The sequence below is a fragment of the Pagrus major genome, chromosome 13 (genome assembly GCF_040436345.1).
Source record: "Pagrus major chromosome 13, Pma_NU_1.0".
Taxonomy (NCBI): domain Eukaryota; kingdom Metazoa; phylum Chordata; class Actinopteri; order Spariformes; family Sparidae; genus Pagrus; species Pagrus major.
In genome coordinates this window covers 4,485,228-4,501,278 of record NC_133227.1, presented here as the reverse complement: position 1 = coordinate 4,501,278, position 16,051 = coordinate 4,485,228, and the positions used below count along the sequence as shown (strand labels likewise).

The 16,051-nt window shown below is 39.9% G+C and overlaps 1 protein-coding gene across 1 annotated transcript in view; it reads left to right on the top strand.

The window, feature by feature from the left end:
• LOC141006965 (glutamate receptor 3-like) overlaps positions 1-16,051 on the top strand; it is an 80,884-nt gene that overhangs the window by 51,778 nt on the left and 13,055 nt on the right. The window contains exons 8-12 of the mRNA XM_073479281.1: positions 939-1,043; positions 3,408-3,515; positions 6,341-6,547; positions 8,473-8,846; positions 12,164-12,362. Of these exons, the coding sequence (XP_073335382.1) occupies positions 939-1,043; positions 3,408-3,515; positions 6,341-6,547; positions 8,473-8,846; positions 12,164-12,362 (993 nt within the window). The remainder of the gene's footprint in view (positions 1-938; positions 1,044-3,407; positions 3,516-6,340; positions 6,548-8,472; positions 8,847-12,163; positions 12,363-16,051) is intronic.

Here is a 16,051-nt window from a genome sequence, read left to right as displayed (position 1 = left end):
CTCCACCTTGATTGGTCCAGGAATAGATCAGGAGTATAAAAATATAATGCTATTGACTTTAATATTTATTAATAAATATGACTTTCCAAAGCAAGATACAGCCGTTTACTTACTAATATCCTAGGCATTTTTCAGTGAAAGGCAGGTGTAATGCTATATTTCATTTACTGACCATGTAGTGTATTTCAGAGATATATATTTTTCATTATTGTACATGAACAAAAAAAGTAGCTTGGCTACAACTATCGCCCGTTGGCACAAAGGAAAAAACTACGTGGGTTTTGCTTGACAAATCAATACTGCACAACGTAATGTTGTAAAGGCGTTCACTACGGAACTCCTCAATGCCCAAACAAGAACTGAAAAGCTGAAAAACTCAGCTTTACATGAATCCTTTCCATTTTCATATGAATAGAATTAGCAATTCAAAAGTTATTAAACATTTAAGAACAATAGCCACTTTTTGCTGCCGCCAGCTGTCTAGGTCTTTGAGAGTTAACAGACACACCTGGAACACCAAAGGCGCCTGAGAGAATTTTGGACACTGTATTTTAAAGGAACTTCTTTTCACTTATGTTAGCGGACCGCATTTCTAAATGTTAGCTAGGCCTACTGCTGCTCTTGACGAGGCACTCGAGAATGTGCATAAAGTCACAGCCTACAGACTGTCACAAAGAAATCCACAGTCCAGCAGCATTAAACAACTTAAACAAATTGCCACAGGCTTGTATAGGAAACTGAAAGAGACAGAGAAGGTCTTATTTTTCACGTCACGTTACAATTCGCTCACATCTGGCCGATAAAGAAAGTGATTTATATGTGTACATTTCTACAAATTGTTACAGAGAGCCCCTTTAAAATGTGTTTTTAATGTGGAGATTGCTCTCTTGCTGTATATTAGGAGCAGGTGTTATCTTTTTTTTCTTGGTGCCTGGCAGGTCCAAGTACAAGGTATGACAGGGAACATCCAGTTTGACACATTTGGTCGACGAGCTAATTACACAATTGATGTGTATGAGATGAAAACCGGAGGCCCCAGGAAGGTAAGTGAGCTCGTAGCCTTGGAAACATCTTTCATAATTTAATTAATGTGTAATGAAATACCCTCACCGGGATTAGCATATGATAAAGATATGAGCAGTGTATATTTTGAATTCACTAACATAAATACAGTTTCAGTTTCAGCTCTGTGATGTGGATTGTACTTTCTCTTACTATGTTCGCAGTATGGTTGATTCTGATTCGAACGAAGCTGCTAATAGCACAGTCCTGCAAAACCAACCCAAATTATGCGAGCAGACGTCAGATTTTAATCTGGAAAACATTCACAGAGAGTCAGTCGAGCCCTGCAGATGGATACTAAACCAATCTACAAACTTTTAGGCAGCGGTAGTTTAGAAGATGAAATCACGCAGAACCCAGAAACATCATGAACGTGAGGCATTATGTTGCTAATGCAGGGCTTATTTATTCCCTCACACTAATTAAGAAAGAGTCAATCATTCAACATGTACTGTTTCCAGAAGAGCTGCCATCTGATTCCAACTTTAACATTTGATGCTTCAATCAAATGCATATGGAGTCTAAGCAGGTGGCAACAGGCAAAGTTTAAGTCATGGGCTCACTTTGCAAGACTATAAGTAGCCTATAATCTGTGTATATGTATTGTATATTTAAATATGGCTTCTAAAAGTTCATTTTTCAGCGTTTCCCTGAAGGAAATCCCCTGACATGGCCTTTAAATCCTCGTTTATAGTAGAAATCTTGATTAAACCTCTCTGTAATGAAGCTGCTAGGTGGGTTAACAGCTCTTGTGAAGCATGTCCTTTGTCCTCTTTTAAAGATATCAGTATCCAAAAGGGGCTAAATGTATGTTTTTGGTCATACAGCCGAAGAAAACATTTTACTTTACACTATATTTGACTTCACATCAGCCTTATCCACAGACAGAAAAGAGCTTAAGACTTTGAGATGCAGAACACTTTGGCCCTCAGCTACACTCAGCAGATTTTGTTTACAAGCATGGACACATTTATTTTCTTGCGCCTTGGCTTGTTAAATGAGCGAGCAAACAAACATCAACTGGGGTAGAAGTGCACTCACCCAGAAGACTAATTTAGCTAGTTAGCTGACAGCTGAAGCACATGTCAGTGTCTGTTAGTTTAGATACTGAATCATCATGTCATCTTCTTCAATACCACTAACAACACATTGTCTGTCCCCTTAATAGCTTTATGCTACAGTTAGCAGAGCACGTCTAGTCACAAACACAAACATCGACCCACCATTCAGAGCCACTCGTCTGTGGGAGTTAAGCATCATTTAGATTCAGAAATCATTGTAGGGATTAGAAGTCAATGTCAGGAAGTCAGATGAGCAGCGGTTCTCTTTGACTAAGGTGTCGTCAGAAAGTCAGATTAGCTGACAGTCATTGTCTTGCAAAACATTGCCCTCTAATATCGTGTGTCCAACATTTTTCCAACTATGAATAAGAAAAAACTATAAACAAATGAGTTTAAAGCAAAAAAGAATAACTTTTCTTATTTCAGTTGGACTTTTGCATTGATTTATCTCCAGATACTGGTGGGGAGTCTCTCTGCACCCACATGAGCCCTCAGTGCTCTGCTGTCATTTGACACGCCAAAGGCAAAAACAAAGCTGTCTGAAAACACACACATACAGTATACGTAGACCCACATTGCTGTGGCTTGGCTAGCTCCGCGACCCTGAACTCAGCCAAGGTCCCCGCAAAGGCAGGCACCGAAAGGAAGTGGCCCCATACTGTCCACATAGTTCAGCTCACAAGGCAACATACATCACAGCGGCCCACACATCCAAACTCAGTGTGAGACACTCTGCAGTGACAACGGAGTGAGTACTGAGCACGATAGCGACCAGGAGTGGGAGACGTCGACTTCTTCTTGGCTGAATACATCAGAGAGTATCAGAAATAAACATAATGCAGCCACTGGAATCATCTCAGGTTCAGTAGACACAGGCCAGTGTTTGTTTTTGTGTTTGATTGTACTGCCTGTGCTATGTGTAGTATTAATAGAAAAGTAGAACAACCTACTGCACCGGCTAGATAAGGCACATTTAGACTATTAGGTTTGTCTTGCTGGTATTAATTTTATCAGTCTTCGAGGACTGTGTTGGTGCTGCTTTCTTGTTATGTAAGAGAACATTTGCTGAGCCAGGAATAGCTTACGCCTACTCCGCTGAAGTGTAGCCCAGGTGAAGTTAGAAGCATCGCTACAAGCTTTTTAATAAAACTGTACATCAGGCAAAAGCAACACTGTCTCCTGCTGTACAGATAGAGCCGACCAACTCACACGCACTTGGAGGCTCTGCTGTAAGGATGTCTTTGTGCTTCTTGTAATAACTGTGAACCTTTGTGTCCTTTTCAGATCGGCTACTGGAATGAGTACGAAAAATTTGTATATATTATGGATCAGCAGGTCACCAACGAGTCCTCTTCTGTGGAAAACCGAACAATTGTGGTCACTACTATTATGGTACACTCTCAAGCAGGTTTTAAGTGTTTCACCTTAAGATTTCTGCCACTCAAGGTCAAGGTGTCCATTGTTGCAATCTGTCCTGGGAGGGTAGAACTATTTTGTTTTTCAGTTGCTTTCCATCCACTCACTACATGTTGAAACAGTCGATTCACAAAGAGTGTTTCAACTGTATCCGTGTGGGTGCCAAAGCATTTTGGTTTTTTTATATTACAGTGGGCTGTTGTAGTAGTGACATCACAATAACGGCTTTGGTAACGATAACGATGTAGAGATTAAACACCATCGTATTCACATTGAGTGCATACGTAAGTAAAAGTGTTTCCCTCTCATGAAGTAAAGTGTCAGTGACGGCGGGGCGAATCAGCCGTGTCTCACTGGAGACATGAAATGATCTGCGCACAAGGAGGACATAAACAACCGAAGGCTGCAACCTTTGGCTGTTTATCCCTCAAACGACTTTAACTTAAAACTTTGGCACTGAATCGTAGTGTAAGTATCTTTACCAAACCAGTGCTCCCAGTATATCAGGTTACATAGAGCGATCACAGGGTAGTCATCATCAGCCATTTTTAAATGTAAGATAAGGTGCTCCTTATCTTACATTTAAAACCATGGCCTCTCTCGTTCCTTCTGACTTTGCCTATTATGTTTTCATCTTAGGCAAATTCAGAATGTAATAGTCACACATTCTCATTTCAATGTCTAGAAACTCATTATCCTCATGAGCAGGCAGGAAATACAACAGTAATCAGAGTGAGGAAGGGAAAACAGAAGAGTAGTGTCATTGCATTCTTTATTCACTGTCAGGCATGCCTTTGGTTTGAGTAAAGACAACTCTTATTTTAGATGCATCAGTCATGTCATTAACGTCATGTTGCTTTTCTTACATCCCATAACTTTAAAGTATCATAATGAAAGGGCATCCTGTTATAGGGATGCTGCTCTTTCATTTTGTCTTCCGTAACATTGCACATGACTGCAGAGTGGAAGAGGAGGTAAAGAAGTTCAAACAACAAAGAAGTCGAACTGCTGGAGACTGTGAAAGCATCACATGGCAGCCTCCTCTGAAGACGACTTGTATTGTAGCAGGGCTGGGCGATATGGACTTACTATTGGACTTACGTAATATTACAATGTTTTTTAGCCAATAAAGCAATCCACCATCTCCATACATCTCAATAGTTTGAAATCTCCTCAAAAGCACTTCATAAATGCAAAGAATGGATGAAAAAGTCACATATTTAGATATTTTTTTACCAACTACCTCAATATCGATATTATAACAGTATTGTAAGGATGATACTTTTACAAAATATAAACACAATGAGATTTTTGATAAATAATCATCGGTAATGTGGATGAACTGACTCGAACAAGTAAAACAGTCTGGTATTACATCACTTTACTGTAAGGCAGCCTTTAAAACCAGGAAAAACATGCTTTTACACACACGCCATTTTATATAACAATAGTACCCAAAAGTACCCAACCCCCATTCTTGGGTAAAAGTAAAGATAATGTGTTAAAATATCACTTTGGTAAAAGTAAATGTCACCCATACAAATAGTATCTAAAATTGAATGTACTTAAGTAACAAAATTGATTTTCTGAGATTGTCAGATCCGATATTAAGTGATATTATCTGAATTGTTTCTTTTTTTTTATCTGATTGCTTAGAAATTAAATTAAATTATTTTTAATAAACAAATTATTGCCTCTAAATCAAAAGGAATACATAGTTAGTAGTAACTAAAGTTATCAAAAAACTGTAGTGAGGTCAAGAGTACAATATTTGCCTGCAAGATGTTGTGGAGTGGAAGTATAAAGTCACTGAAGATGGAGATACTCACGTGAAGTACAAATACCTCAAAGTTGTACTTAAGTATAGTACTTGAGTAAATGTACTTAGTTACATTCCATAACTGACAATATCCAAAGACGATATATATATTCTCATATCGTGGTACAGATATGATATTTATATATTGCCCAGCTCTATTTCGTAGTCAAACAACCTCTGAAAAACATGTTTTTGTATGACAAAGTAAATGATCATTGTTGAATAAGGTGACATCAGCTCATCTTAAGGAAACTTAATGGCAAACATGTTTTACTTTCTGGAGGAACTACATGATACCGTAATGAGATCCAAGGCGCAGAGGTGATATGTAATAGTCAAATAGTAAAATCAAGACAACAAGCAGATTATTTTATTGTCATAGCAGTAATGACTGAAAAGGAAATTGAATCAGTATGACGCTTTATTTGCTCATACAACGTACTCTTCTGAAGTGGCTCACATGTTTCTGTGAGGGTTAAACTCCATGTGCTTGATGTCTTTTATGTCTCTGCTGTCGCTGACGTTTACTTTATGAACTGGAAAAGTGCTCCATTCAGCTTGTCCTCCTCCTCGTGCCACGCTGATGCAAAGCACATGCAACCCCCCGCCTATCGCCCATTTCCACAGATTTAGATCGTGGATGAGGTTAGCATGAGGGAGTCCTGACATCCTGCTTTGCCTCCTCTATATGTGTTAGATGCTTAACTCTCCCTGCTGGCCCATTCGGCCTATTTACTCCTGCAGCGGCCCGCTTTTTTAGTCTGTCGAGTCCCTCAGTGACATGCCTGTAACTGATGCTGTGTAGATCCTTTTAGCTTCTGCTCTGTTTGTCTTTTTATGTTCCCCCTACGTCTGTTTGTTTGTCTCTCCTGCATGCGTGCATGCTACAGTACCAGTCAAGGCCATGTGTGACCCTCGAGGTCTGGCCACTGTGGATGTGTGCTGTCTTTACAATGTACTCAAAATTTTGTCTAATTAACAGGAAGCTCCATATGTGATGTACAAGAAAAACTATATGCAGATGGATGGGAATGACAGATATGAAGGCTACTGTGTCGATTTAGCTTCTGAAATTGCAAAACATGTGGGGATAAAATATAAGCTGTCAGTAGTTCCGGATGGGAAGTACGGAGCCAGAGATCCAGAGACCAAGACGTGGAACGGGATGGTGGGTGAACTGGTTTATGGGGTAAGTGTCAGTCCGCCCATGTAGCCGATAACTGTTCATAATTTGTCATTTAATGCTACGTAACACCTTTAGATCTGTTCAGATTGTTGTAAAAGATAGTAAATGTCTTGAATAGGGATGCACCGATTTATCTGCCCAACATCAGTATCAGCCGATATTTGCCTTGTCGACTACTATTGGCCATTTCGCAAATAAGATGACATTTACACATGGCAGTGGCCAAAGTTTATCTGTTGTGTCACATCGATTTTGTGCTTGCACATTCATGAGCTGCTGGCTCGTGACATCCCTGCCAGCATTTTGTACGGCTATGTACTGCACATTCAGTAGGTGGTTGTATAGCGGGGTAAAAAGACTTTTGAAGCAGTTAGAAGTTAGATAGTTCGAAGGATCTTTTTAATGCTGAAAGTGCTTGTTTTTGTCACTGAGTGGCTGAGATTGTTATTCTAAGTGTGTTACTACATTACGGAAAAGTTTCCTACAAACATAGACCTCGTTGTTTCATCAAAAAATCCTATTTGTATCCTGAAACAGAAGTCTCTTTGAAGACCAAAAGACTATTATTTTTTTTATAATGACGATTTCATTGTTTTCCAGGCACGACATAGTTGGTTTTGTTGTAAATAAATAAATAAATAAATAACAACAAAACCAAATAAACCACAACAAAATAACATCGGCATCGGCTTTGCTATCAACCAAATTGTTGTTTTAGAAAATTGTATCAGCCAAGAATTTCACAATCGGTGCATCCTTAGACTTGTCCTTATCCTCTATATTTGAACAGAAGAGAGGTTTATAAAACTCACTTAGTCCATTTTCAAACCAAGCACATATAAAGAAAGATTAGAAAAATATCCTGCCATCATTTATACCTGTGTTGCAACTGATAATAAAAAGACAATGATGTTAATCAGTCATGTTAAAAAAATAAAACAAGCATCCAATTAAAAATGTAGGAAAAAAGTGTACTTTTTGTTCAAAGTGGGCTGAGTGAGTTTTGGAAACCTCTTGGTCAACTGTGAAACTGCGGACTGCTTTTATCAGGCACCTTGTGGCTCACTCACACTTGAACTGGCTTTAACAAGATGATTTGCATCTTTTATGAAACCTCAGCTGCTGAATGAATAATGTGTCAAATCTCGCACACGGCAGACTGAAGAAAATCTGCATGCAAACCGCGTTTCAGTTTCTCAATTTACACCTGTAGTTTCTGTGGTTATGACTATTTTATAGGCCGCTCCGCTTTCCTGCAGCCCTCGCAGTATTAACAGCTTAATACAGAAAGAGATGACCTCCTCCTGTAATGTTATATTAATTAGCAATTCAGATGTAAATGAGCGAGGAGGAATACTGGACACCTGCTTTGGCTCCTCCTAACTTTATCTAAGACGTGAATCCTTTGTGTTAAATATTTCCATATTTTTAAGTTCAGTTACAATCCCGCTGTCACTACAGTGAGATGCTAATTGACGAGGCTGTCAGGCGTTGCAGAGGATCTAATGGAGGTGCATTTAACGAGGCTGATTCACATTTCATGGACTGCTTACATAACGGCTCCTCCACCTCTGTCTTCCAACCCTCTGCTTGATTCATGGAGGAGATTTGGATCGAGACAAAGACATTAGCCAACACAAATGCTGAGTGACTCATTTTCAAATGGCAGATTCCCTCTCCCAGGTCTGCTATTCAGAATCTGCTGCATTTTCAGTGTGTCCAATTTGTTTAGTCCATGAATGCACTTTAAAACTGAGTGCCTGGCCTTGTACTTGTGAGAGATATGTTATAAGACTTAGATATAGTCATGGTTTGACTTTGGGTTTATCAATAATTCCTTTATTAAATCAATATTAAACACTTTGGTTGGTTATTCATGATGTCTTCTGTGAGACTAACTCCCTCTGTGCCTGTTTTCATTTTCACAGAGAGCTGACATAGCCGTGGCTCCTCTAACTATAACGTTGGTACGGGAAGAAGTGATAGACTTCTCGAAGCCCTTTATGAGCTTGGGCATCTCCATTATGATTAAGAAGCCTCAAAAGTCCAAGCCGGGCGTGTTTTCCTTCCTGGACCCACTGGCATACGAGATTTGGATGTGTATAGTTTTTGCCTATATCGGCGTGAGCGTGGTGCTCTTCCTGGTGAGCCGCTTCAGCCCTTATGAGTGGCATCTGGACGAGAACGATGAGGTCAAAGACCCTCAGAGCCCCCCAGACCCTCCGAACGACTTTGGGATTTTTAATAGCCTGTGGTTCTCCCTGGGCGCCTTCATGCAGCAAGGATGCGATATCTCACCAAGGTTGGTTGTTGTGTTTCCACTCTTCCGTCACCTCTCAGCTGTCCTCGTCATCTCTCTGCATTTTATAGTCCCGTACACATACATCTCCACCCTGCCATGGTGCATATAGGTTATTTTGAGCTTTGCTGCTGTCCACCCAACCTCATGCTTCACTTCACTGCACTTCCCTTCCATTTTCTTTCTCTGAATCCTCGCTCTGCTGTGCATCCATTTGTTTTGAAGCTGCATGCTGGCAGTGATGCTTTGCATCCACAAAATAACTTATATCCACCATGCTGAGGGCTGTAAAATGCACAGGGGTCATTACATTTCACTCAAAGTAGCTGCTTGACTTCTTCATGACTCTTGGAGGGCTACCGTGTTTTTGCTGCATGTTCCATTTTACGGTCATCAACTTGGTGCATATAATGTATTATGTGCGGGAAAAAAACATCATCAGCACCATAACTGCATTTTCCCAATACAACGGTCATCCACCCATCCCTTCTATTCATTCATTCATCTCCTAGTCATCACTGTTGTGGCGTCCCTGACCTTTTCTTCGAGGATTCTTGACTCTGTCATCGTTTCTTCTGGGACTTTGGAAGATTTTAGAGGCGCTGATTGAAGAGCAATGACCGATAATATGAGAAGAGGTTTCATAGATTTGGATTAGGCAGCAAATGGAGTGATTAATGATGTGCTGATGGAAAAATATGGGTTTTTAATCGTGGGACATTCAGCATTCTGCAAGTTATTTTCTTTTTTCCACAGAGAACAACCCTTTTATTATTAGTACTCATGAAGAAGAAACACATGATAGATAGGGTCAAAATATATGCAAGTAAAAAAGTTTATCAAATAATGCAACACTAAAAATATACAGGATCATTTAACAAGAAAAATCACTCATCACTACAAAAACATCCGAAGATTGAACACAAATGAGGGCTTTTAATTTCCTCAGTTGTTCATTTAACCAGAGTGTAGTTTCTTAATTAAAGCCAGTGAGTGATCAGTGCATCTGAATAGCTTTTCACTGTCCATACTGTGGATTCTCAACCTCTCAGCAGAATGTCAGCATGGTAAGTTGTCCAGCTAACTGACTGAGACAGGTGATAGCTGCATGTGATGGTTACAGTTCTGATGGATATGGTCTCAGGTAGGCAGGTTTATGTAGTCGAACCTAACTTAACTCAGTGCTGCAGTAGGAACGAAGCAGCTTGTGGAAAGCTGGAAGACTCAGAGCTGTGGCTCTACACAGTACAAAAAATGAATGGAAACTGCTGACTCTATCATTTTACTCTAAAGCCCTGACATTGACAAGCAGTTTCCAGGTCACTACTGTCACCAGAAGAGGAAATGCATTCCCACTTACCGTAATCTCCAGTTCTTCTTTTTGTGGCTAGAACCCACAACTTTGGCTCAACCATGTTTAGACTAACTCATCTCAAGTATGGTCATACATATTTTGGTGTGTAAATGACTATTAGGTAACAAAAGTGTTGGAATCGGTCACCTCAGCTGACGACTGCAAAGCAGGCCTGCAGTGGTTGCAGTGTAATCCTTAAATCCTTAAAATAAATCCACAATAAGTGCTTCTTTTTGCCACTTTCAAGCTAAGATTGTTAATCTGGCAAATGATTGACTCCTCGACCAAATGTCAACTTGAACCAAGTTGTTTATTGTTGGAACAGTGGAAAGACAGAGCAAAATGGTTTTGATGACATTTTTTTGTTTTTGAGTGTGAATGAAGTGATTACTGGTTCTGTAAATGGAGTCTGATGGGAGCAATGTAGCGTGTTTCTGGTTAAATAGAAAGGATTTTAATTATTTTACAAAAATGTCTCTGTAGGGATCCTTTGCTCCAATCTGAGTCTGTCAGTGGCAAAAACAGTAACTTCAAGTGCACTTTGCCCTCAAAGATTGCATTGCAGTTATTGCAGCCCGTGGACCAGTTCCTATGTACTATGTACCTATCATTAACACACGAAAATACGTAAACAAAGAGCCCAAGTTTAAAACAACAGAATTCCACTTTAATGTGACATCATTCTTGATAATTATCCCAAGTATAAACCATTTATGATGAGACTTATAGAAAACCTGCCCAGAATAACAGCCTGTCTAAAACGTTGAGTCTCACCATACTGTAGGTTTTGAATGCAACCTTGAAAGACGAACAAAATATTTACAGCTTGAAAGCGCCCCCAAGGATAGCATGAAGACATAAAATAAGCTATGAAAACAATATATCAGGGGAAATTCAGAGCTGCACATCGGCAATGCAGTGAAGCGGTCCAAATGGATCCCCATTTGAAATGAGAAACGTGAGTTCATCTGCGAGCGGGACATTCAGAGGAATGTGTGTGTGATTGCAGAAGTTGGGGATGGTACCAGAGAGAATAGTCAAATTTAAATAAATGAACCTAGAGTTGCACTGCTAGGCACGGATTTAAGGTTGGAGTCTTTGCTGTGAAGAATTGGTTAAGGACCAGTGAGCAGGATGGGAGTATCTGTGTGACGGAGCGCCTTGGCTCATCACACCCTGACTTCAGTAGCAGACAGTCTCATGGATATTTTTCTTCAGACTTGTTCTGTCTGCTCTGGTCTGAATTTGTGGTGATGACGTAACATTTTTTAACATAAAGTGATGTAGATCAAACATTCTAACAAATTCCTGCACCAAACACTGGCTGCAGCTTTAAACCAACAGATACATTTACTACCTGAAACAACAAAATACTCACAGTTGCTTGGTTGAAGACGAGGACAGAAACAAACACAGTATAGTTGTACTCAGGCACAACTTAGCCAGTGTTGTTCCTGGAATGAACCCAAGTAATCTTGGACAGATTCATAACAGGCCTGGCATGATTCTGCAGACTGCTGGGTTTCGGCTGCTGTTGGGCTGAGCATTTCTGGCTATCTCACCTGGTTGCTCACCTGAATTAGCTCCAAAACTAATTGTGGACACAGTTATATTGACTAAATAAGGCTTTTTTAAAATTACTTTGAAAGAATTAATCAGTTGTAAAGGCCGCTACATAAAGTTAATGATATGTAATTTAAATGATTTCATGCACATGTGTGTGAGCATGGAGCACATTAAAGTAAGCACATTAACTCAAGTAGTGTATTAAAGTGCAATTTTGATGTACTTGTACTCGAGTATGTTACTCTGTCCTTCTCAAAATAAGTATGAAGTTTCTCAAATTAAAGTGCAATTGTACATCTGAGCTTATAACTAGCCAAACACAGGAGACACGTTGGAAAATGATCCTTCTTCCCCACCCTATGTAGATTTGCTCTCTGTCTGCTATGTTTGCCCCTTTCAGGTCTCTGTCGGGGCGTATCGTTGGAGGAGTGTGGTGGTTCTTCACCCTCATCATCATCTCCTCCTACACGGCTAACCTGGCCGCCTTCCTCACTGTGGAGAGGATGGTGTCTCCGATCGAGAGCGCAGAGGACCTGGCCAAGCAGACGGAGATCGCCTATGGGACGTTAGACTCAGGCTCCACTAAGGAGTTCTTTAGGGTGAGTGTCTCAACTGGCTGTCGTCCATGCTGTCGCTGCATAACGAGAGCGGCTCTAACAGTAGTTAATGTTGGCCAAGATCACAGAGCTGAAGAAGTCTCTGGAGCTTCGCTGTGGGTTTTGATTTATTACCTGCCAGGTAATAAATCGAATGATTAATCAATAGAATAATGTCTAGAATTGTATTTTTTCCCCTGATACAGCACTTCTAAAGAACTAATACTACAGCTACACGCGATTAATTCAGCACATCATAAAACAGTGGTGCATAGGAAAAAAAAGGAATTAAGTATTACTACAGGAGCAAACGGCTGAAGGAAACTGCATGCATTTGTTTTTGTTAAGTGATTTAAAAGACATTGCTTTGGGATGGATGGCCAAGATGAGCTCATATTTTTCAAGTGTCAGAGCAGAACATCACAAAACTAAATTATGGTATTAGGATGAGAGGAGAGATCGCCTGTTATCAGCCTGGTTGCAAATCCATTTTGTCCACAAAATTAACTTTGGTTCTCTCTGAAATCAAAAATGTGTTTTTCCCCCCAGCTTGATACTTTCTGGCAACAGGAATAATTCTGTTGCGCGTCTGGGACAATTATGCTCCCTCGTTGAACCATCAATAGAGTCATAAACCAAATGTTGATTAGCCTCACTGCGGCTCTACTAATATGCAGATTCATTTCTATCACTGCTACTCATAAGTGCTGCAAACGCAAGGACATAAATACTCTCATCAAGGACGCACAGTGCATTAACATCCTATAATAAAGAACCTATAAGGTTGCTGTCTTAAAAACATTAAAGGAGACATATTGTGCTTATTGTCATGTCTAGTTACTACTAGAATAGATGTATATGCTTTAATGCTCAAAAAATGCATCAGTTTTCTCTTACTGTCCAGTGCTGCAGCACTGTATTCCCCCTCTGTCTGAAACGCTCTGTTTTAGCTCCTGTCTCTTTAAGGCCCCCTCCTGAATACCCAGTCTGCTCTGATTGGTCAGCTCACACACGCCTGAGCCAGCACTGCTAACAACAACAGAGCAGCTGTGTTAAATCAGTGCTAATATGCCAAACTAGCCGCTAGGCATAAATTATGCAAATGTGTGACATGGTGACAGAAATTAAAGGCAGGACTACTGGTGAGGCGTTTCAGGAGCAGTGCTTCTGTGGGAGAGAGGAGCTTCTTTAACTTTCAAGATCCTTTACATGCATAAGAACCTATATAAAATGAAGGTGACAGACTGTGTAAGCCCGTCAGTCTTTTAGTTAGTATATCATCTACATCAAATTGATGGTCTGCCTCAAATTGTAAGGATTAATCGCAGCCCACGTCTCAGCGATTCACAGAGAATTAAGTGAAATGAACAGATTATCAGGCTACTTCTGTGTTTGTGTCTGAAACTTCAGGGAAAAAAACTTTCAAGAAGAACTCCAAGATGTCATTATAATTCCAATTTGTGGTCCTCTGTCACAAAACTGCAATCTCAAAGACGGCGTCCTATTCCTCGGAAATGGAAATGTCATTCACAACCAATGTCCGACGCTGAGCTGTGTCTATTTTTAGTCCCAGTCGGTCTCTTGGTGTGATTGCTCCAAGCAAGTCTGAGACGTTTGATAAATACAAACGCTGGTTAGATTTGGTAGTGAACAGGGAGGGACAGTGTGTCAGTTTCAGTCTCTGCTTTAGTCCACGGGGAGTTACAAAATCACATCACACAATCTCTTCGGAGATTTACAGACAGCTTGTGTAAATACAGTCAGGATGGAACAGCATGTTTCTGTCTGTTTGGTTTGGTTATCTGCTCCATTTTACACTCACTTCTGGCAGGAGAGGACAGAGTCAGTCCAAACATAATCAAATAAAAGCAACGCGAGAAAAGACGACAGCATTTTTACCTCTGGGATGAAATATTCTTGTCTGTGTGTGGAGAGGACTGATTTCGCAGGGGTGTGACCGAGCTGAGGCATGTTTAATGTTTCTGTGACCCGGCTCATTTATAAAGGCGTTGGAGCAGAATGGCACGGTCTGCTGTGCCAAACTGAACCGAGGTCTAAAAGCATAGAAATGGAGCAATCACCATGATCGGTGTGGAGGAGGTCATTTGTAACTTGCTGTCTCCTGCACTGCAGTGCTTTAAAACATTACTTCAACTTGTGAAAACTGCAGCTGTTCAGACAAGACTGAGAATGAGAACTGCAGCATGTTGAAAAATGGAAGAGACTGCAGTACAATTAAAGGACACTGATAATAAAATTGAGACAGATTTGGTGATATAATATTTAAGGTGAATAAATTAGCATTCATATTAAATGTAGTTTTCTCTGAAATCCCAGATAAATGTGTTTAATATAGCACATACAAAGATTCTCTGCTTTTATTGTGTTAATTCAAACTTGCAAGACAAGCTCTGTCATAATGACTGTGAGGACAACAGATGCGGTGTTAAACAAGACACCAAAGTTTGTCAGAGTTGTGTTGTTTGCCAATTTCACTTTGTTTAAACACCCATATGTTTACCTTCGAGTGGAATGAGTTTATTAAGTGATAAGAGCGACAACGCAAGCAAAAGTTCGGTCGTCAAACAGAAACTTTTTTAGCAGACTGCTCCATTTGTCCCATCAAGTTAGAGAATCTCAAACTGGGGCGCGGATATAAAGTGAGTGATTAAGTTTTAGAGTGTGTCGATGCTCTCGTGTTGGCCTTCATTTCACTAAAATTCAACTTGGATCCTGTTTGATTACTTGCTTCCCCTGCCATTGTTGACTGATAAAAGTTGTGGGGTGGGGTTGTGAACCACTGGATTAATCTTTATTAACATTATAAAAGAGATGATGACGTTGTAGGTGATTGGCACATGAAGACGCCCTTAAATACTCGTTTGTCACGTCTGTAAAATTAAAATACATCAAATTTATCAAACAGATCATTTTTGAGGCTTCCTGGTGAATCATCTCAGTAACAGCAGCTCCATAAGCAGCGGCGGATGTGCTAATCCGTGATGTATTTGGCAGGCTGTGATTTGTCAAAGGTGCTCCTCAGGAGATAATTGACAGGCGTGGAGCAACGGTTGATGAAATCTGGTGATTCAAAGCTCGATTAATAAGAGCCGTAAATACCTTTTACAGTGATCTTCAAAGAAGGAGCATCAAATAATCCAGATCACACAGCCTCCTCGATGCAAGTAATGTATGATGACAACTAACATGGTCATTTATTTAAACACTCACTTTTATTCTCTTCTGGTGTTCAGAGAGGATTTAGAAACACACTTTCATTTGAACATTTTAATGTTTTTTGAAAGAGATTAAAAAGATTAAGTACTAATATTAAAGATTATTATTTTAGATTAGCATAAAGATTAGAAGCAGGGCGGTAACGACTTGCATTTCTCTGTACAAAGTTAAAAAAAAAATTCTGCCTTCCAGCACCTCTGAGTTCGCTAATTAACCTGATTTATCTCCTTTGTTTAATCTGCACACAAACAGAAATTTAAAAGTAGGATTTTTCGAGAGGTAATTGCTTCACAAGGAGTTGTTTACTGGAACTATTTCCCCCATTGCATCAAAGTTTTCTGTACAGGTGAAAACAAACAAGATACAATGTGTTAATTAGTGAGCTTTAGAGGTTTTAGTGGGCAGATTTTGGACAGAATTTTCACAGTAACTTTCAACAAGCCGCTGAAACAGAC